At 47.1% G+C, this 21,964-nt stretch overlaps 1 protein-coding gene across 1 annotated transcript in view; it reads right to left on the bottom strand.

The window, feature by feature from the left end:
* LOC309478999 (uncharacterized protein) overlaps positions 1-21,964 on the bottom strand; it is a 39,552-nt gene that overhangs the window by 16,153 nt on the left and 1,435 nt on the right. The window contains exons 6-16 of the mRNA XM_082142845.1: positions 16,943-17,043; positions 7,550-7,677; positions 7,153-7,418; positions 6,814-6,904; positions 6,446-6,729; positions 5,988-6,123; positions 1,147-1,265; positions 791-841; positions 627-701; positions 385-528; positions 7-48 (exon numbers count right to left, since the gene is read on the bottom strand). Coding sequence (XP_081998971.1) covers positions 7-48; positions 385-528; positions 627-701; positions 791-841; positions 1,147-1,265; positions 5,988-6,123; positions 6,446-6,729; positions 6,814-6,904; positions 7,153-7,418; positions 7,550-7,677; positions 16,943-17,043 — 1,437 coding nt within the window. The remainder of the gene's footprint in view (positions 1-6; positions 49-384; positions 529-626; positions 702-790; positions 842-1,146; positions 1,266-5,987; positions 6,124-6,445; positions 6,730-6,813; positions 6,905-7,152; positions 7,419-7,549; positions 7,678-16,942; positions 17,044-21,964) is intronic.

Here is a 21,964-nt window from a genome sequence, read left to right as displayed (position 1 = left end):
TCATACCTGATGGTGACTCAGTCTGACAGCTCACATTATTCAAAGTTCCTGTAAAAGGGAAGAGATGGAATTATTACAAGTCTCACTAAATATAAATAATCTAAAATAGTCTGTGGTTAAACCATGATGTGCTCTTTCTCAGAAACACATTGCAGCGCTTACAGTACAATTAATATTCAGACTTCATTTAAACAGCTTCTTTGGTTGATTATGTTAGCCTTAAGTGTGTTTGGATCTGTTTATGGTTTGCATCGACAACAGTGCTCAATCATAGTGGACAGTGAAACACTTCTGTGGAAAGTACATTTAAATGGAAAAAGAACAATAACACCAAAAACTCACAACCTTCAACACTATCACTGTCTATTGTAGGACAACACGCACCTGTGAAATTCAAGGTTAGTGGGGGACAGACAGCATAATGAACATCAGGCAATAACCACAGCTTTATGCCTTCAAACGTCTCATTCATTCTGACTTCACACTGCCCCTCATGGTTTATGCTGAAACTATATGATTTGCACTGTCCTAAAACCAGAGAGAACATTTAACATTTGTTGAAAAAAATAATTTTAAGATCTTTGAACTCAAGAATGGTCTATAAATAAAATATACACTGGTTTTACCTAGAGAAGAGATGTTTAATGTGACATTGGTTCTGTGAAAATTCCCTTGATTTATCTCCTGGCTGGAATCTATAGCTGGAAGAAAAACAGAAACGACCTCAATGAGTTTGTCAGTCGTCACAAGTGCTTTCAGACATTAAATATGTAACATTTACACAGTATACCTGGATTTGTTGATGTCAAACAGACTTGGAGTTTTGGGTCTTCTGAGCTGGCTGCACAAATACAACATATAAGGCCACTAAGTAATGATGTTTACATTTTAATTTGGTTACACTTTATTTTAAGGTGTCATTGTTACAGTGTAATTATATATTTAAACACTGAGTAATATTAATTAACTACATGTACGTACTATAGGGTTAGGGTAGGATTAGGGTTTGGTTGAGGGTTAGTTGCATGTAATTATGCATAATTTACTGTTTTTACTATGGTAAATACATGTAACATATGTAAGTAGTTGGTAACATGGACACTGTAAAATAAAGTGTTACCTTTTAATTTTTTTAAAGCAACATACTTATCTGGCATGAAGCACAACAGACGGTCATCAGCCACAGCAAATTCTGCTTTTGTCGAGACATAATTCCCCAAAAAAGCCTGATAGAGACACAAGAGTTGAATTTTCTTTTCAACAGATATTAATAATTAATCTTAAAGCATTTCCTTATTTCATTCTTGAGATGAAATGTCCACAGTCCAAGAGGAGAGAGAGTTTCATCCGTTCACATATGAAGCCGTATGATTATGATCCGCTGCTCAGAGCCGCTGAAACAATGACATAGTTAATTTGCAAACATGAAAATCAGGACTATTTGGGTTTCAACTGAATTTCAGTATTTTCTGTGTCTTGCATTTTCCATAACCAAATATGTTCCACATCCGTGTGTTTGATCAAGGAAATATCTGAATCCACAGGCATGTGACATTAGTTTCATCCTGAAGATGTAAATTTGTTTTATAAAAGAGGTTCAGTAGTTTGTGTCTCTCTGACACGCATATGTTCACACATGGATTATAACTCTCAATAAATCTAACATCAGTAATATTCAGCACATTTTAATCCTCCCACAATAACAGACGGTTTCAGTAATGATCATTACAGATATCTGTCATTTATTTTGAGTGATTTCAGTAAAGTTGGCCTTTTTAGGGTCATAATTTAATGTACATACATCATTTTAAACAGTTCTCACTCATTAAAGATTATAAACATATAACATCATATAAACATTTGTCATTATGATTTTGGTTAAAATACAGTTTCCCCTTAAACAGCAGCTCAGTTTAAAGGGATAATTCACCTCTGGAAAGTTGAATGTGTATTTAAATTGGGTCATTTATGTAGTTGAAATGTGAAATTAATTTTGAATTTGGAGCCTTCTAGACTGAGAAAAGCCAGAAAATGCATTTTTGGCTCAAGTGGATGAAAGACAACCACTCCCAGAATGCACTTTCTTCGCTGCCCTACGAGGCCACTCCCAAGCCACGCCTACCGGTAAGAGGGCGCAGTTAAAGAACTAGGCTAGGCTACTAGTTGACTCGAAACTTAAAAGACGCCGTTTTATCGTGAGTCTCCGTGACGAGTCTGCCCGGGATTTCGAGATCGCCCAAATGTCCGGGATTCGGCTTTTGCGTTCTACAGTCGCCATTCATTATGTTTACTGTGTCGAGCAGGACGAGGCTGAGGGGCGCGGGAGAACGGCGCGAGGCCGGTGGCGTGATTACTGATGAGCGACACCTGTGAGACGCACCGGTCTCCTATCTCTCACGGAGGAGCGGGAATTTTCTTAGCAATGCTAAAACGCACATCAACCGATCACTTGTTTAGCGTTCATGTAAACACTACATTTAGATTCACCAATCGGAATGAATTCAGTTAGATTGAAACAAAAGGTGTTCATGTAAACAATGAATGGCGACTGTAGAAAGCAAAAGCCGAATCCCGGACATTTTGGACGATCTCAACGGCCGGACATGTCCGGGAAAAAGAGGATGGTACCCACTACTACTCAGCTTTCTCCACAGAACAAGAGCCTGTTAGCTTAGCTTCTAAAGAAAGATGGCTGACACTATGTGTACATTCTGTGAGTGAGATCCCACCCTCTATGGGCGGGTTGAAAACATGCGGAACTAGCTCCTACTATTGGCTGTAGTCTCTAGCCTCTGGCCAAAAAATCCTTTTTATTGGAGGATTTTTTCTATACAAAATATACATAAATCTCTCATCTCAGGGGGATATGAGGGAGGGAAGCACGGTAATTTGAAAATACTACAGGTTTTCTACTGATACAAAGCTTAATGCTAAATGCTGAAGTATCCCTTTAAGAAATCAGTCTAATGGTGTGTTTACACCGGACGCGAATAGCGCGTCAGGCACGAGTGATTTCAATGTTAAGTCAATGCAAAGACGCGTTACGCGCTTAAAAAATTCCTGCGGCGCGAATGAGGCGTAGAGCGCGGCGCGGTAGACGCGATTACGCCTCATTCACGCGTCAAGTTCGCGCGAATGGCGCGAATTGAGCGTCTGGCGCGTTAAGCGCGTTACGCGCAAATGTTTTATGTAGTGCTTTTTGCGCATTCTAGCGTTTGACGCGAATTCGCGTCTGCCGCCCGAGTTGAAAAATCTGAACTTCTGCGTCAATTCGCGCCGCGTTAACCAATCAGGAGCCTGCTTGCTGCTGTCACGTGGTGAAGTGACAGTTTATAATGTTATTTTATGTTTGGCCTCAATAAATTATTTTGTAATATGACTAAAATGCTTGGTGTGCAAAGCAAATCTTTCACATAAAAATTCGATTTCAATATATGAGAGATACTCATTTTGTATTGAATGCTATTTATTCCATTTCTATTCTAGATTATATGAAACATTATTATTCTAATGTAAAGACAACAAACACAATTTAGTGTATAAAAACTTTTTTAAAAATCACAGGACAGGTTTCACTTTTGGAGGCTGGCTCCATTTATTATCAAAACAAAAACAAATGACAGATTAGGTGGGTGCGGGCGAGGGTGAACCTCGCGCCGGGCTGTAGAGTGCGGGCTCGTCAGGCAGCGACCACTCGAGGCCGAGGCCTTATACGGCCTACGCTGTCCTCGTCAGCGTCCTCACCGTTAGGTCCACCAAACCTAGCTCCTGGAGCAAATTGTGAAACTCCTGAAACCCTCCGGAGGGTCTGGTGGACCCGAGTACAGCGACGATGTCCCCTACGCAGCTGTTTCTGCTCTCCAGAGCATATACGAGCGGTGACTCTCTCGATTAATGCTAATGCTCGATAAACATCTAAAAAAGATGGCCGCCAACGGGTTTCGAAACTTTCGCCTCCGGATTTCGCCTCTGACGCGCGTAAATTTCGCTTCAAACTTTTGTTTTTATGCGCGTCAATTTCGCTCTTGACACTCGAATTAACACAAAGTGGTCAAGTGTCAAACTAGACGCGGCAGGCGCGAATTTGACGCGCTATTCGCGTCCGGTGTGAACGCAGCATAAGAGAGAAACACACCTTAAAGTTCCCATGACATGCTACTTTTTGTAGGCTTTAATATAGGCCTAAGTGGTTCCTAGTACTGTATCTGAAATCTCTTTCCAAAAATTCAGCCTCGGTGCAGAATTATAGTCACTACAAGCCAGTCCCAGAATGAGCTTCCTTCAGACGGGCCGTTTCGGTGTCTGTAGCTTTAAATGCTAATGAGGAGGAGAAAGGCGGCGCAAGGTGGAGGGTGGGTGTGGCCTTGACCATCTTGCGGCAACGTACCATGCATGTTTACGTTGGATATATTGCAATGGCACGAAGACACGCAGTCTTTCATTTCTAGTTTAGAGAAGACTGTAATGTGGCTTATTTTTTAATGACAAAGTTCTCCATGTCCTCATATATTGAAGTCATGTTACACAACCAATGATTTACTCCTCAAGAGTTAACTCTACTCAACACCTGCATGTATATATATATATATATATATATATATATATATATATATATATATATATATATATGAAGAGTTCAGATTATCAGAAATTACGTATATTTAAGTTCAGTAATTTCACTTAAATGGCAATAAATAGGTAATTTCCATTGCCATTTAAGTGAAATTACTGAACTTAAATATATGAGCTTGATAAAAATGATCATTCTAGAAGAAAATTTCAGATGGCACTTAGAGGCTTTTGCATCTGAACTCTTCATATAGCCTATATTAGGGGTGTAGCGTTCACAAAATTCACGGTTTGGTTCGATACGATACACTTGTGTCACGGTTCGGTTCGTTTTTTACAGCAAAAAGAAAGAAATGTCAGAGAAATGTCCTAGATTTAATTTTTTTTAATTATTTTTTTAATTAAAACTAACATCATAAAGTATTTAATTTTTTTTACTTTGAGCAATTCTAGAGCTATAATTGACTCTTCTTAGGAGCATATAAAACAAAACAGCTCCTTGGAAAAAATGAAATGTAATATTGCAGTAGTTATAAACAGGTTTATTTTAGTTCAGATTAACATTTTAGGGCAGCAATTGTATTCATTATGTCAAAATAAAACTGACGTAATGTTAATTGAAGGCATTATAGCCTACTATTCCTGCCAAACTTGCATGGTTACAGTTAGTGTTACTATAAATCCATGGTGAATGTTGCTGATCTGTGGACACTGGATAGTTCTTTCATGGCACAATGTTTCTTCCTGGTTTCCACATCAGCGCTGTTTGATCCGTAAATAACGGAGAAATGTGAATGTTTGTCACTAGATCTCGCAGCGATGTTATTACTTCTGTGGCGAATTCAAATGCTTTCTTTACTGGATCTCTTATTAGCGCTGTGTAGTAACAGTGTCGCGTGATCACGATCGGCTCGCGCTGCACTGGTCCAAACTGATAAACGGTCCTTCAACCACACAATAACGAGCATGTTTCGTTCCGCTTGCATTACGTTTGCCATTTGATGTTGGGCAATGTTGTGGTCGCGCCGGCGTCTCTTACATTATGAGCGCGCTTGCATTATTATGCTTCGCTCGCTCAAAAGCCATGATATCTCTCGTGGACAAACTAAAATCGCGCGCGCGCATTCCTACTTCCTAGCTCATTTTCTCATGGGCGGGAAATATTCTCTGGGCGGGCAAAGTAGAGAAAGGGGAGGTAACATTTCTCCTTATAACGTCATAAGGAGGAGATTCAAGATCAGCCAGGTTGAGCTTCCATTTTCTCAAAGACAGAGAAAGATAGCAAAAGCTCGATTTACACTGATTAAAATTTCTAGAATCTTGGGGACCATATACAGGCTAGGGGAACTCATATTAATGTTAAAAAACCTCAGAAAGTGAAAAAGTCATGTCATGGGACCTTTAAACCTTAATTATGCTAATTATAAATATTTTCCACAGCATTAATTGTGGATTGAACGATGGTTGTGGTGGAGCTGGAGCTTTCTGGATCATCAGAGAAATGTCCCTCAACATCATTATGAATGTGGTAGTAATACAGGAAGAGGAAAAACCCTGAAAAAAACAAACACAAAACACGGTAAGAGAAACATGGTATTTGGTATTTGAAGTAAATTTTTTAAATGTAACCAAAAATACACTTTGGGCCAAATGCTTTTGGTCAAATTGATTGTTACAGTAGCTACCATTATAAACCCTTATAATCAATAAAAAGAATAAAATAAAATGAATGAATAAATAAATGAATAAATAATATTTTAAAAAGAATAAAATATCAATTTAATAAAATAATAATTGTATAAAATAAAAATTATGTACGGATAAATAGAAGCATTCTACTAAACCAAATGTAATGATGTATGTGATTGTTTCTCACCCTGAAACGAGTTCAACATGGTGAAGATGTAATATGAGGGAATGAGCATCTCTCCATAACTGAAGAACGCCACAGCCCACGTCAGGCCGAAGAGCAGGAACAAACTCAACACCATCATGAGCTGCTTTCTGAATGTCTTTCTCTTGCCGTCAGGCGCTCTTATGCGTTGGGCTTGGACAACCCTAGTAAAGATAGTGATGAAGATTCCAGTCGTGAAGATGAAGACAAAAGCGTAGTAGCCAATGTTCACTATGTAGTGAATGAAAGGATCTGTAATCCAGCACCTATAATTAGAAGAGAAGAGGCAATGTCGACATGTTAAAAGCTTCATTATTATTTCATGCATTTGTGACATCAGAATAACTTACATTTGTGTGGTTTTTCCAGATGTTGCGTTTATAATCACTTCTTTATATCCTCCTAATGAAACAACAGCTACGACTATTGGAGCCGGAAGCGCTGAAAGCACACGGAGACCAGGGTTATTATAGGTAACTAAAAAATATGAATAAAAAATTAAATAAAATACTAAAATAACACTGATGGAGACAAATTATTTTGTTGAGTGCTCAGATGCTCTTTAATGGAACGGCTCAAGAAAAGGACAAAAACACCATAAAAGTATCATGACAGTAGTTCATATGTCTCATGCACAATATATTTTCTTAAGTGGACACTATAGCAGGTGGTTTCTCCATATAACTCACTCCAGCCGAACACGGTGATCTTCCTCATGTAGTTTGTGATGGTGACGTTCTGTCTGATGAGCCATAAGTACATATGAAGAGCTTGAATGAAGAACCAGGTGAATGTAGTCAGCATGGAGTAATGCATGAGCAGCGCTATGAAGACACACGCAGCCTTGTCTCCTGTGTTGGCGACGCTCTCGTTTGACAAAAAGGATAAATTCAGGAGAAACAAAGCCATAAACATGTTCATCAAGATCTTCGTGGCATGATTTGATTTGGCTTTCCTGTTCAGATATAAAAACAATCTTTATAACATGCATTTATGTATTTAGCAAAGGCTTTTATCCAAAAGAAGAACAAAAGCAGCTGGTCAAAAACTTAAAGTAACTGTATGTTATATTTCAAGAGACTATACCGTAATAGGAAATGCATGAACAGAGCGACGGCCTGAAAAAACATGGAGATGCCACAGCCGATAGAAGAGATGAAGCTCAATGATTCCACATATTGCGCTGTGATGTTTGGATTTACATCTGGAGGAGACTGAGCAGAGAAAACAATGGAAACAACCCTTTTAAAACGTACTTGGTTACTAACGTAACCTCTGTTCTCTCTAGAGAGGGAACGAGTATTGCGTAAGCTAGCTTACGCTGCGGGAAAGTCTCCTTTCTCGAGATACTGAAGCCAAAAATGATCCTTAATTTTTTTAAAAACTTTGTCAACGCAGTGCGGCAGCCTGCAGACCTAGGGCAAGCGAATCGCGTGCCCATTGGCTGCTCTGCGGCAACTGCAGCAGCCTATGGCTGAGCCTTGCGCGTGACGTCACGTCCAATGAGCGCGCTTGGCGCGCTTAATGCGTCACAGCCCGTCATTAGGGGTGTGGCTTAGCGTATATAAGCAAGGAACAGAGGCTGCTTCACTGGTTTCTGTCGCATGAAGCGAAATGAGCTCGTGGCGAGAGCACGGCGGGTTACGCAATACTCGTTCCCTCTCTAGAGAGAACAGAGGTTACGTTAGTAACCGAGTACGTTCTCTTACGAGAGGTTCTCTCGTATTGCGTAAGCTAGCTTACGCTGCGGGAACACCCTTGTCAACGCCGTGCGCGCGCCCAGCATCCTGAATGAATCCCATGGGGGGGGGCCCAGGGAACGCGAAGCGGAGCTGGGCGGCCAAGATACCACAGTACACAAGCACATAATATGGGGCAGGGAGCGGCACAGCCGGTCCAACTAACACTTCCCACATAGTGTAGCTCAACCAGTAGAGCTAAATCCGCAACATAGCCCGCGCACAGACAGTGGGCTGGCTTACGCGAGACTTAGACTGATAGCACTTTGGCCTGCAAAGCGGGGACTTCCAGGTTGTAAAACCTAACAAATGTGGAGGGGGAGGCCCAGCCTGCCGCCGCACAAATGTCATGAATGGGAATCCCACTGGACCACGCCCACGATGAGGCCATGCCTCTGGTGGAGTGTGCCCGAATGCCCAAAGGGCACTGCAGGTTTTTTGATGCGTAAGCAGCTGCGATAGCGTCAACTATCCATCTGGACAGGGTGTGTTTCGAGGCGGCGAGACCCTTGGTGCGCCCACCAAACGAAACAAAGAGCTGCTCTGAACGCCTGAAGGCGGCGGAGCGTGAAATATAGCTTTTTAGCGCTCTGACTGGGCAGAGGAGATTACTATCTGCCTCGCTGCCATCATTTGGCAGGGCTGACAGGGAAATGACCTGCGCTCTGAAGGGAGTGCCCAGAATTTTGGGGACGTACCCATGCCTCGGTCTGAGAAAACTTTAGAGTTATTGGGTCCGAACTCGAGGCACGCAGCGTTAGTGGATAACGCGTGAAGGTCTCCCACACGTTTTACTGAAGACAGAGCTATCAGAAAAACGGTTTTGAGCGTGAGGTATTTCATATCCACAGTTTCTAAGGGTTCAAAGGGATGTGCTTTCAGTGCGTCTAAGACCAGTGAAAGATCCCACATAGGAACCGAAGGGGGTCGCGGGGGGTTCATCCTCCTCGCTCCTCTAAGGAAGCGGATGACAAACTCGTTCCTTCCTAATGCACGGCCCGGCTCTGAGACAGAGAGCGCTGAAATAGCCGCGACATAGACTTTGAGCGTGGAGGGGGACCTGCCCGCGTCCAGTAACTCTTGAAGGAAGCACAAAACGCGCGAGACCCCACATGTCTGTGGATTAAGCCCTTTGGTAGTGCACCATTTGTTAAACACCGACCATTTAGACGTGTAGAGCCGCCTCGTGGAGGGGGCTCTAGCTTGTATGATCGTGTTCATCACCCCTTCTGGTAGATCAGCGTGTAATTGTTGAGGCTCCACGCATGCAGAGACCAGTGCTCTGGGTGGGGATGCCAAATCGAGCCGTGGGCTTGGGAGAGAAGGTCTCTCCGCACCGGAATCGGCCAGGGGGCTGAGTCTGCCAATTGTATGAGTTCCGGGAACCAAGCTTGGTTCTCCCAGAACGGGGCTATGAGGAGCACTGTGTGGCGCGCTTTCCTGACTCTCTCGATGACCTGAGGCAGCAGAGAGACTGGTGGAAACGCATATAGCGGGCCGCTGGGCCATGTCTGGGCCAGCGCGTCCTCGCTCTTTGAAAAGAACACTGGGCAGTGGGCGTTGTCTTTTGACGCAAAGAGGTCGACTTTCGCTCTGCCAAAGCGGCGCCACAGCGACTGGACTGTTTGGGGGTGTAGAGACCACTCCCCAGGGGAAACGTTGTCCCTGGACAGTCTGTTGGGGCCCTCGTTCAGATGGCCAGGCACATGCGATGCTCTCAGAGAGCGCAGAGAGTGCTGAGCCCATACGAGGAGGCGTTCCGTCAGGGCGCAGAGTTGCTTTGATCTGACACCGCCCTGGCGGTTCACATATGCCACTACTGAAGTGTTGTCCGTGCGGACTAGAACATGGTGACCATGGAGGAATGGGAGGAAGTGCATGAGCGCTTTCTCGACCGCAAGCATCTCTAGACAGTTTATGTGTAGGAGATTCTCCTGGTCTGACCAGTGGCCATAGACCGGTCTGCCTTCGAAGAGCGCTCCCCAACCTAGGTTGGACGCGTCTGTTGAGACAACTTTCCGGTGTGAAACCACTCCCATAGTCACTCCAGTGTGATACCATTCGGCTGCTAGCCAGGGCTGCAGGGCTGAGACACAGACCTGAGTCACTCTGATTAGCGAGCCGCCGGTCGCCCAGGCTCGATGGGAAATGCGCGCTTTCAGCCAGCGTTGAAGCGGGCGCATGCGCAGTAAACCCAGCTGAAGCACTGCTGCAGCTGAGGCCATATGCCCCAGAATGCGCTGAAATGCTTTCAGGGGAACCTGTGTGCCTTCTTTGAAGGATGCAGCGAGGCGCTGAATGCGGCGCGCGCGCTGCTCCGACAATCTGGCCGTCATTGCCACCGAGTCCAGTTCTATTCCGAGAAAGGAAATTGACTGCCGGGGCGAGAGCGAGCTCTTGGTCCAGTTGACCGCTAGACCCAGACCCTCCAGGTGGTCGAGTAGCGCTGTTCTGTGAGACACAAGTTCTGTCTCTGACTGCGCTAGAACGAGCCAATCGTCCAGATAGTTCAGAATTCGCATTCCCTGACTCCTCAGGGGAGCGAGAGCCGTGTCCATGCATTTCGTAAATGTACGGGGTGCTAAAGACAGGCCGAACGGCAGGACTGTGTATTGATAAGCTCGACCGTCGAAGGCGAATCTCAAGAATGGCCTGTGACGGGGAGTTATTTGGATCTGGAAATACGCGTCTTTCAGATCGAGAGAGATAAACCAGTCTCCTGGGCGAACTTGCGCAAGGATCTGTCTGGTTGTAATCATCCTGAACGGCCGTCTCATGAGAGCCTTGTTCAGATGTCTCAGATCTAAAATAGGTCTTAATGCTCCGTCCTTCTTGGGAACGAGGAAGTAACGGCTGTAAAAGCCTGACTCGCTCGAGGAAGGATGAACTTGTTCTATGGCCCCTTTTCGCAGCAGCTTTGCTATTTCTGCTTGAAGCAGATGCGCTGTTTCCAAACTCACTTTCGTTTCCGTCTGCGCTAGAAAGCGCGGAGGGCGACGAGCAAATTGGAGCGAATAGCCGTGTCTTATGGTGTTGAGCACCCATTCTGACGCGCCCTGAATAGCTTCCCATGCTTTTGCATGCATAGCTAGGGGTCGAATGGTCTCTGGGTTCAGATCGCCGCGTTGCGCGGGATGGGGAACCTGTATCAGAGAGGATGGGGCGGCGCGCGCGCCGCCGATGCTCGGACACGAGGGCAGAAGAACAGGGCTGGCCGACTGTGCAGATTTTAGAAGCTCGATCTCGGACGATGGAGCGTGAGCTGCTGCCAAATAACCCAGGCGCGAGAGCGGCGTGGGGATAATGGTGTCTGAAAGTGGGTGCGCGTGCTCGTGAGCTGGCGCGGGATTTGCACTTATGACACGGCCAGTGTTTGGAAGCTTTATGAGGTTTGTAACCTGTCTGGCAGAGCGGGTAGTGGGCAGGTGTGAGCACAATGCTGTGGGCACATTTTCTGCACTTGATGCTCGAGCGGAAAGTTTCCGCTTTAAGAGATAGCGCTCTGGACGCGTTGCCATGGGAACCTGGTCTGTGTGAGGCAGTGAGCACACGGGAGTGGGTACTTTTCCTACACTTAATATCCCTGCGGCTTGAGCCGTAGCAACTTGAGGTAACTGAGTGACAGAGCGAGCAGCGAGTAGGTGTGGGCACGGAAGTGTGGGCACATTTCCTACATTTAGTACTCGAGCGGTGTGAGGCCGCTTTATGAGAGAGCGCTCTGGGCGCGTTACCATGGGGATTGTACATGTGTGAAGCAGTGAACACGTGGGTGTGGGCACATTTTCTACACTTAAAGCACTTATACTCTTTTTGAGTTTTATCTGAGTCGCCGTGAAAACGGCGTTTGTGTGCAGGCGAGCGAGTGTCATTACTGGCTCGTTGGCTGCGGTGTGTGCTGCTGCAGTAGCCTGAACATAGGGGACTGACAGAGCTGTGCGTTTCGATGGCGGTCCGGCCGTAGCGGGACCCAACCATCTTTTCCTCCTTGCGGATGCTAGGAGGACTTCGCGGGCTCAGGCTTCAAAGCGATCTTGGGCCGCGGGCCCCGTGGGGGCGGCGGTCTGTGACGGCTGGTCGAGCGTGACCTGGGGCGACTGCCCTGGCGTCGCTGCGAAGCGCTGGGAGGCCTGGAAGAGCGCTGGTTAGAGCTGCGCACAGGAGGCTGAGTTTGAGGGCGGCCTGTGGCTGGGCTCGAACGGCGGGGCAGGAAAAGGTTCATCGCCTGTGACGCCTTCTGAACTTCGGAGAACCGATCCACGATTCCGCTGACCGCAGGGCCAAAGAGGCCGGTGGGCGAAAGTGGTGCGTTCAGGAAAACGGCGCGCTCTGAGTCACTCATGTCAGCGAGAGTCAGCCAGAGGTGTCTGTCGATGACGGTGAGCGCGGCCATGGATCTGCCGATGGCTTGAGCAGCGGTCTTGGTGGCGCGTAGCGCAAGATCCCTAGCGCTGCGCAGATCAGTTAAGGCGGACGGACCCGAGCCCTTCTCATCCAGCTCGCGGAGGAGGTCGGCTTGAAGGATCTGAAGGACGGCCATTGAGTGCAGGGCGGAAGCAGCCTGGCCGGAGGCGGCGAAAGCGCGGCCGGCGAGAGCTGAGGTGGTCCTGCAGGCTTTAGACGGCAGGGCAGACTTTGAGCGCCATCTAGCAGACGGCGGGCAAAGGTGCGTTGCCACAGCTTCCTCAACGGCGGGGATAGCGTTATAGCCGTTCTCGGCGGCTCTGTCCACCTGGGAGAGAGCCGAGGAGACTGGCGAGCGGAGTCTGGTGGAGAACGGAGCGTTCCAGGATTTAGAAAGCTCGGTGTGGAGCTCAGGCAGGAAGGGTGCTGACCTAGAGGCAGGCGCAGGGCGGCGGCTAGGTAGAAAGCACCCGTCAAGGCGATTGGGCTCCGGCTCCTTAGGTGGGGACCAATCCAGTCCCATTCTCTCGACCGCTTGAGTGAGGAGGCGGAGAAGCTCCGCGTCAACACTGGCACGTGATCTGGTAGACTCCAAAGTCGAGGGGGCGGAGCGGTGAGAGCCCGACCAGTCCTCGCTGTCAGACGCGAGCAGAGAGCAGCTGTCAGCGGCATCATCTGCATCATCCCCCAGGACGACGGCAGTGCGGGCAGAGGCCGGCAGCTGCGCGTCGGTGAAGGGTGGGGGGGAAGGAGAGAGCGAGGCTCGCGGGAGAGGTTCCGGCGAGCGCTCAGCTGTAGCGTCCAGTTCCGGCGGCCTTTGGGAGCGACGTTTCTTCTTACGTGGCCCAGAAGAAGTGGCCGGAGAAGGTGGAGGTTCCTCGAATTTAGCGAGTCGAGCCCGTAGGGTCGACATCGGTAACTCCTCACACTGATCGCAGCCGCCCTCGGAGAGAGCGCGGGCTGCGTGGTCGAAGCCCAGGCAGAGAGTGCACAACACGTGGCAGTCTCCGTCGCTGAGCGCGGCTCTGCACGAGCCACAGGATGAGCGAGGCATTTGCAACAACGCCTCGCGCTCTTTTAGATGCAGGTGTGTCGCGGCGGACACACAAACACACAACACAGAGCAAGGAAAGTATATATTTGACGGATGGCGCAGCAGGCAGGGAAGGCTGAAGGCGGCGAGCGGCCGGCGTCCTCAGGCTGAAATCCTCGGCGTGCTGGTCGCTTGATTCGACGGCGGCTTCCTCGAAGATCAGCGATGCGAAGAGCTTCGCTGAAGAGACAGAAATCAGTGAAGCAGCCTCTGTTCCTTGCTTATATACGCTAAGCCACACCCCTAATGACGGGCTGTGACGCATTAAGCGCGCCAAGCGCGCTCATTGGACGTGACGTCACGCACAAGGCTCAGCCATAGGCTGCTGCAGTTGCCGCAGAGCAGCCAATGGGCACGCGATTCGCTTGCCCTAGGTCTGCAGGCTGCCGCACTGCGTTGACAAAGTTTTTTTAAAAAATTAAGGATAATTTTTGGCTTCAGTATCTCGAGAAAGGAGACTTTCCCGCAGCGTAAGCTAGCTTACGCAATACGAGAGAACCTCTCGTAAGAGAACCCTGATAGCAAGTAATCAAATGGTTTTATAAAACAACACTGTTAAAATACATCATATAAACAATTATTTTATGTACATTATGTATTATAACAAATGCCTGCTGAACAATTAAAAAGTGAATGTGTCTGCTCAATTCAGCGCGAGCCGAACGAGAGTCACTGATCAGCAGCAGAGGTCAGATTTCATTTATCTCGAGAGTAAGGAGCTGACTGACAAGACGATGGCGGTGTTTCAAAGTGAAATATACAAGCGCCTATTTAAGCAAGTTTGTCATTGTACTGTTGTTGTTTCATCATTAAGAATAATAATGAACCCACCATTCAAGCAATTGCCCATGCACATTTTACTTTAGGGATTTAACAGAATAGGGCTTTTAGGGTGATGTGCTAAAGCCCCCTAAACATTTTTTTTTTTTAAATCAAGTAGGGTAAGTGTACCCATTAAAGCAGCACTCAGTAGCTTCGGGATTTCTTCGCTGTATTCTCGCTTTTTGCTCGCAGGTTTCTCTCTAGAGCTCCCCCCACAGCTTCGGAATAGATATTTGACAACACTGTTGTAAAAACTCGTTGGTGATTCTCAGACACCAGAGGCTATAGATCCACGACATCAAAGCAGATGGGACATTCTTTAAAACGTCTTCTTCATTCGGGTTCGGACAGCGTGAGGGAGCGTAATAATGACAGCATTTTAGCAGATTTCTTTTGGCCGTAAAGCAATTGTTTACATCGCGAGACCTGATATCACGCGAGACTTCCTGACACAGCGGCCGGCGGCCCGCCGGCTCAAAGTTGCAAGTGCGTATTTTCCGCTCACGGGCACCGGGGGGTGCGAAACGACCACCATTCAACCCGAAATAAGTAATATAACCATTCCAATGACTCCGAACCTGTTCAGTTAAGGTAAAAAAAGTTACTTAGTTCACCTTTAAGCCCAAAAATAATATTTTAGGCTGCAAATTTTTTTAACCAATCCAGTGATTTGTTACTTCCCTGGCATTCCTTTATTGCATACCAATCACATTTGGCAATGTTGAGTTAGCCCCACCCATGTGCATGCTGTCTCAGGGGACCTCACACACAGTCACCCCAAAACGTTGGTGTTTCAGGACCCTTCAGAAATCAACACATTTCTGCAATTATCTGCCATTTCTTTGGTAACTACATTGATATTATGTCAAATAAGAGATACATGTATTGTTTTTTGTGTATGAACAAATAGTACTTTATCATTTTATATCATTTTCCTTTAAATGGAAAGATGAGCTTTATTAGCTTGCGTTCAAAGTAAATTTCTAGGTCAAACCATTAGCCTTATAGAAAGGCTAGACTGCCAAAGAATTAAGCATGTGAACTGCAAACAAGAAATGTTTTATGATTAATTTTACATTAATTTACAAATAAATGCATCATAAATTGTTTTGTAGAGAAGATTATTGTCATAAATTAACTTTTTTTAAAGATGGGCTTAAATGGTACAGTGCCACAAAACACATGCAAACTATAGCCAACACAAGCTAACCTTGAATGAAAAAAAACTTAACATTTCTCAATGTGGGCACAATGAAAATTACTATGATACTAGTCCACAATATATTTAAGCTCCATGTATGTATTTGTAAACATTATTCACAACACAACATTGTCTTTTTTCACCATTACTCACTGTGGAACCATTTAAACCAGTGGTTCTCAACCTCTCCTGCAGGGACCCCCTGACAGGCCATGTTTCTGTTTTAACCCTGAAATGGCACACCTGATTCAAATAATTAAAGGCTTAATGAGTAGTTGACTAATTGATTAATTTACTAATTCCTACTCTTCCTACTCTAATAACTACTCATTAATTGAATCAGGTGTGCCATTTCAGGGTTAAAACAGAAACATGGCCAGGGGGTCCCTGCAGGAGAGGTTGAGAACCACTGATTTAAACCCACCTTATGTGTTTCAATGAGGAATCCCTCTAATTGCAAACTTTGATACATTTTCTGAAAGTGTTTAATGATAACATTTCTTTGTGTGCTTTTCCCATACTAACCTTTTAACCTTACCTTACTTACTGTAGGTCGTTTGGTTAAATGATTATCGGCTTTCTTCCTGAGATATGGTCACTTCCTGTGGAAATTTGATCAGGCATAACTCTGGAACCAAGCCGACTTAAGGCTCCATACTCCAGGCATGGGGGGCCAACTATAGGGGACCCCCTAACCACAGAGTCTGGAGCCCAAACTTGGCTTCCTTCCCGAGATACACCCAGTCAAACTTCCAACATTGGCCGGGCATAACTCCAGAGTCAAGCCGACCTAAGGCTGTATACTCCCGGTGTGGGGGGCCCACTAGGAGACCCCCCAAAACCCCAGAGTATGGAGCCACAAATCAGCTTCCTTCCTGAGATACACCCGGTGAAACCTCCAGCTTGACTCCAGCTACAACTCCAGTCAAGCCAACTTAAGGCTCCAGACCAACAGCCACTAATAAATCTTGCATTTTAACAAATTCTTTTTCCTATAAACCATGTCAATATCTGTGAAAAAAAACCTAGACTAAGATTTTGGTGTACTTAATAGGTACACTCTAAATTAATGGAGTAATCGTGACAGCCCTAATCAGATCTTTACATTTTAAATGCCTATATCTGTTAAGTTTCTTTAGTCATCTTTTACAAGTTCTGTAGCTAAAAGACTCTGATATTGATTTCATGGGGTCTTTAAATTAAAACTCGGAGAATCTTCTCACCATCAGCACTGCAAAGAACGTCAGATGTGAACACGAGCACTTTATGGTGTTATTGTTGATTTTTACTGTCTCACAGCCAGACATCGTCCATGTAAGATTTCCTTCGAAGAAAGGAGAGCAGAAAATGAAATTAATTATATAAAATAAACTGGTTCCCTTTCGTAAAGGGAACTCCCGCTGCATCGATACTCGATACTTTGGGGAATGCCCTCGGCATGACGCGTCTGAAGTCTGTAATGGAACTATTCCAATCTTGATTGGTGCTCGTCACTCGTGACGTTGCATGTGACGGTGATCCGGAAGCTATAAAAGGGCAACGGAACATAGCCGTATCAGCTTTCTGTCTTCAGCAAGCGTTCTGTGTGACTGTATTGTCTTATTTGGTGTTGTTTGTCTATCTCAATATATATATGGCGAATATAGAGAAACGACTCAGGCGGTGTGCGTCCCCTTGCTTGCGCTATTTGAGCGAGGGTGACACGCACTCGTTTTGTGTTGTTTGTCTGGGAGTGGAGCATGCACGGGCAGTGCTCGAGGGCGCTGTCTGTGCAAACTGTTTTCAGCTATCTATGAGAGAGCTCCGCTCCCGTTTGAGCTTGTTCGATCAATCAGATCAGGCTCGCGTTTCCAGTGCATCAGGCCCCGCGTCTGTTGAGGCAGCGCGCCGCTTGTATGCATGGGATTCACACGTGGAGCTGGCAGATAACACTGAGACGGTTGCGACCCTTTCTCAGTGTTTATTAACCAGCTCCACTGGTCTCGCGCACGGTTCGGAAGCCCGCGCTGCGGCTTCTTCCGACCGTGTTAAAGACACAGCGTTTGATTTATCTGGCTCCGAGGGGTTAGATATTATCAACACTGAATCACATAAATATGGGGATTCGCCACCCCATATTCCCGTTATTGAGGAATTGCTGGAGGTTGTGACCAGGGCAGTGGTTAAATTAAACGTTAAATGGCCATATAATAAGCAGGAAGCGACTAAGAAAAATAAAATGGATGAGCGCTTCCTGCAGACCCAGTCACAATCTTTGTGTCAGAGCCTTCCCTTTTTCACTGATCTTCATACTGAGGTATCGAGATCGTGGGAAAATCCATGTTCATCTCAATTATTTTCCCCCCATGTATATATTTACTCATCTATTAGGGAATCTAATGAGAATGGTTATGGGGTGATGCCTCGGGTTGAGGAATATTTTGCGAAATATTTTCTCCCTGACGTTGCGTCACCCCTGATAGCTCAGACACTTCCCTCCAAATCTCGTACATCGAATTTGTTAGGGAAAGCTTATATGGCGGTGGGTCGAGCCGGTGCATGCCTACACACGATGGGGTTATTACAGGCATACCAGGCTGACCTCCTCAAAGAGGTGGATGATAACTGGGAGGTCTCACTCAACGGTATTACTGAATTTCGTAGAGTAGCTGACTTATCTCTCCGTATTATTAAGGAGACGGCTCGTGCTATTGGCCGTTCTATGGCAGCAATAGTCGTCACAGAGAGACATTTATGGCTTAATCGCTTGGGGATCGAGGAGAAAGACAGGGCTTTCCTTCTCGATGCCCCCCTTTCACCTTCTGGCCTCTTTGGCGACGCGGCGAGAACCGTTGTCGAAGGGTTTCAGGAGGCGGAGCGACAATCAGCTATCCCCAGTTGTCAATCTAGGTCTCATGGGGTTGCTGCCAGGGGGCAGCCTCAGGGGACAGCCGCCAGTTCAACATATTTTGAGAAGGTTTCCTCTCGTGCCCCCCCGTATAAGGCTTGGGGCCAGAAGAGACATTCTCGTATGAAGCCCTCTATATCGAGGACAGGTCTGAGGACTGTCTCTCGGGCTAAGATGGCTTCAACTAAGAGGTCTTGTCGTAACACGCAGACCCTTATGGCCGTTCCCCCAGGAGAGCGAGTACAGGAGTCTCGCCCCCTTATACAGCCCTTAGGAAATCGATGTTTACTTCCCACCGCCGATGGCGCTTCGGGACACATCGGCTTCCAGCGAACACAAATCGCAGTATCTGCCCGGAAACGTTGCGGCCCTGTCGAGTTCGCCGCCTCTCAGGAGGTCTGTAGAGAGCATATTTCGGTTAGTTCCTGCCAGTTAGCTGCTTCAGGTCACCGAAACCATTTGAACATTTTTAGCCAAGGCCAGTCTCGAGGGACTGGTCCCCATAATAGCATATTTAGACACCCCGAGGGGTCTTCAAAATATAGCCTGGAGGGTCCTGCTTACAGCGGAGCTAATATAAAAATATTATCTACTAAGGGTGGTTCACATGTCTGCCAGCCCCGAGCAGGGTTGGTTCTTGGAACAGGAAGTCAAGTCTCTCTTAACAAAGGAAACCTCAAGGTGAGCTCTTCCTCGGTTTCGGGAGCCCGGGTTCTACAGCCGGTACTTCATAGTTCCTGTGAGGGAAGGGGAGTAAGGCCTTGTTTCGGATCTCAGGGTAATGGATCAACCTCCGAGGGGGTTCAGATTCAAGATTCCGACTGTCAGTCAGACCAGCTCCGAGGACTGGTCTGTCGTGATAGATCCACAAGGCCCTTAACTCCTCATTCCCTTCTAACCCCATCACGGGAAGTTTCCGAGATCTGCTTTTGGGGGAAAAGCACATCAGTTCCGGATTCTTCCATTCGGCCTAGTATTGTATCCCCGCACCTCCTCGGAATGCATGGTCACTGTCCTAGCTCCATGGAGTCTTCAGGGCATCCTCATTCCTGTCCATTGACTACTAGAGCAGACGGTTCAACACCGAGGTGTTGTTTCGAGTCTCGTGAGGTGCTAGGGAATATGGCTCAGAGTCTAGGAAAAATCACCAGTGCCTCTTCAGAGAAACCGATTCCTGGGGGCGGTGTAGGTTATAGTCATGATGCAGGCACAATTGTCTCCAGCTCAGACACTCATCTTCCTTACCATAGTCATGAATATCAAGCTAGGCCAGGCCACCACTACGTGACCTTATTAAAGAGTGGGCTCGCTGGCAGCAGTGTTCAACATACTATTCTTTGGCCTGCTGTACATGGGGGCCCTGTAGTAGTGGCTCAGGACCAATGGGTTTTCCCCGAGAGGGAACCCACTCCGCATGACCAGAGTTACGCGCACATGCCCTCGTTTTCTGATCATGGGGAGGAAGTTATGGTTCCTGCTCCTAGTACCTGTGTTGGAAACACAGGGTCTGAGGAAACTTCAGAGAGACCATTAGGTTCTATTTTTGACAGACACTATGTCGATGGTCTCTCTGATCAAAGAGGGGGCAGTCATCCTGTCGAGGCAGGGGCTGCAGCCCGGGGATTTCGAACTCCACCCCAAGTTGGCTTTAGCCGGGATGGAGGTCGGTTTGTCAGAGGTGCTCCTGTTTCCCCTTTATGTGGACGGCCACCTTCTGCGCCACCTCTCCCATGCTCTTCCAGCTCTGCTGGGTTTGGATATCATGATACAGACATGGTTGAGGCCATGTCTGTGTATACTTTCCCCGATTGTTCTGCCCCCGGGGGTTCTAGAGTACAAGAGGGTTCAGCAGTACGGGATCAGCTTACTCTTAGTGGCCCTGTACTGACAGGCCCAAATATGGCTTCCAAACATCTGGGCCCTTCTGGCAGGCCTTCCGCGGTGAATCCGGATCAGGATGGTCCTCCCTCTTCAGCCCAAGGTCATGATATTTCACCCTTGGCGGTAGCCCAGGAAGCTACTGGATTGGCCCCTGAGGGGGACCAATTCATAAATTCTGGTCTCTCAACCGAGGTTGTTGAGACCATTGTAAACTCTAGAGCCCCCTCCACGAGGAAACTTTATGCATTTAAATGGAAATTTTTTATTTTATGGTGCAGAGAACATCAGTTGGACCCAGTTAACTGCCCAGTGGCTTCAGTACTGGAGTTCCTCCAGAATCGTTTCTCTGACGGGCTCTCCCCGTCCACGCTTAAGGTCTATGTGGCGGCTATATCAGCCTTCCACACGCCTTTAGGGGTGGGCACGCTGGGGACACACCCACTCATAATTCGTTTCCTTCGTGGAGCCAGGAGGATGAGGCCTGCTATCCAGCCTAGGGTCCCCACGTGGGACCTGGCAGTGGTCCTCGAAGGTTTATCCCTGGCACCCTTCGAACCCCTGGATAAGGTGTCTGAGAAATGTTTATCCTTTAAGGTAGCCTTCCTGCTCGCTATTACTTCCCTGAAACGAGTTGGCGACCTGCAGGCGCTATCTGTGGCTCCCTCTTGCCTCGAGTTCTCTCCTGGCAGAGTGAGAGCCATTCTCCACCCTAGACCTGGCTACGTGCCTAAGGTGCCCACAAATGTGGCACGGTCTATAATCCTTCCGGCCTTTCATCCTCCACCGCATGTGTCGGCTGATCAAGCTAAGTTACACTTGTTATGCCCGGTCCGAGCTCTTGAGGCCTATGTACATAGGACCTCGGGCTGGAGGAAGTCGGACCAGCTGTTTGTGTGTTTTGGGTTATCCAAGAAGGGCTCCCCGGTCTCCAAGCAGACTATTAGCAAGTGGATAGTAGAGGCTATTTCTTCAGCTTACGAGGTGCGCAATCTGCCTTCACCTCTCCTGATAAAAGCTCACTCAACCAGAGGAGTGGCATCCTCTAGAGCCTTGCTAGCAGGGGTTTCTCTTCAAGAGGTCTGTGATGCCGCTGGCTGGGCCTCCCCACACACCTTCATCAAACATTACAGTCTGGATCTGTCCTCTACACCAGGTTCACAAGTTCTCATGTCTTGAGTGTGCCAGATTGCTTCACACCAGGGCAGGGTCTCTCAGTGTGGCGGCGTGGGTATTCGTTCCCCAAAGTATCGAGTATCGATGCAGCGGGAGTTCCCTTTACGAAAGGGAAAGTCTCGGGTTACGTATGTAACCCTCGTTCCCTGAGTAGGGAACGAGACGCTGCATCTCTCGGCCACACTTTTCGTGCTCCTGAGAACGACTTGCTTCGACCCTTTAAAAGCTGATACGGCTATGTTCCGTTGCCCTTTTATAGCTTCCGGATCACCGTCACATGCAACGTCACGAGTGACGAGCACCA

This window comes from Leuciscus leuciscus (genome assembly GCF_965113295.1).
Source record: "Leuciscus leuciscus genome assembly, chromosome: 17".
NCBI classification, from domain to species: domain Eukaryota; kingdom Metazoa; phylum Chordata; class Actinopteri; order Cypriniformes; family Leuciscidae; genus Leuciscus; species Leuciscus leuciscus.
The sequence above is the reverse complement of the archived record's forward strand: the minus strand, read 5'-3'. Positions and strand labels throughout refer to the sequence as shown.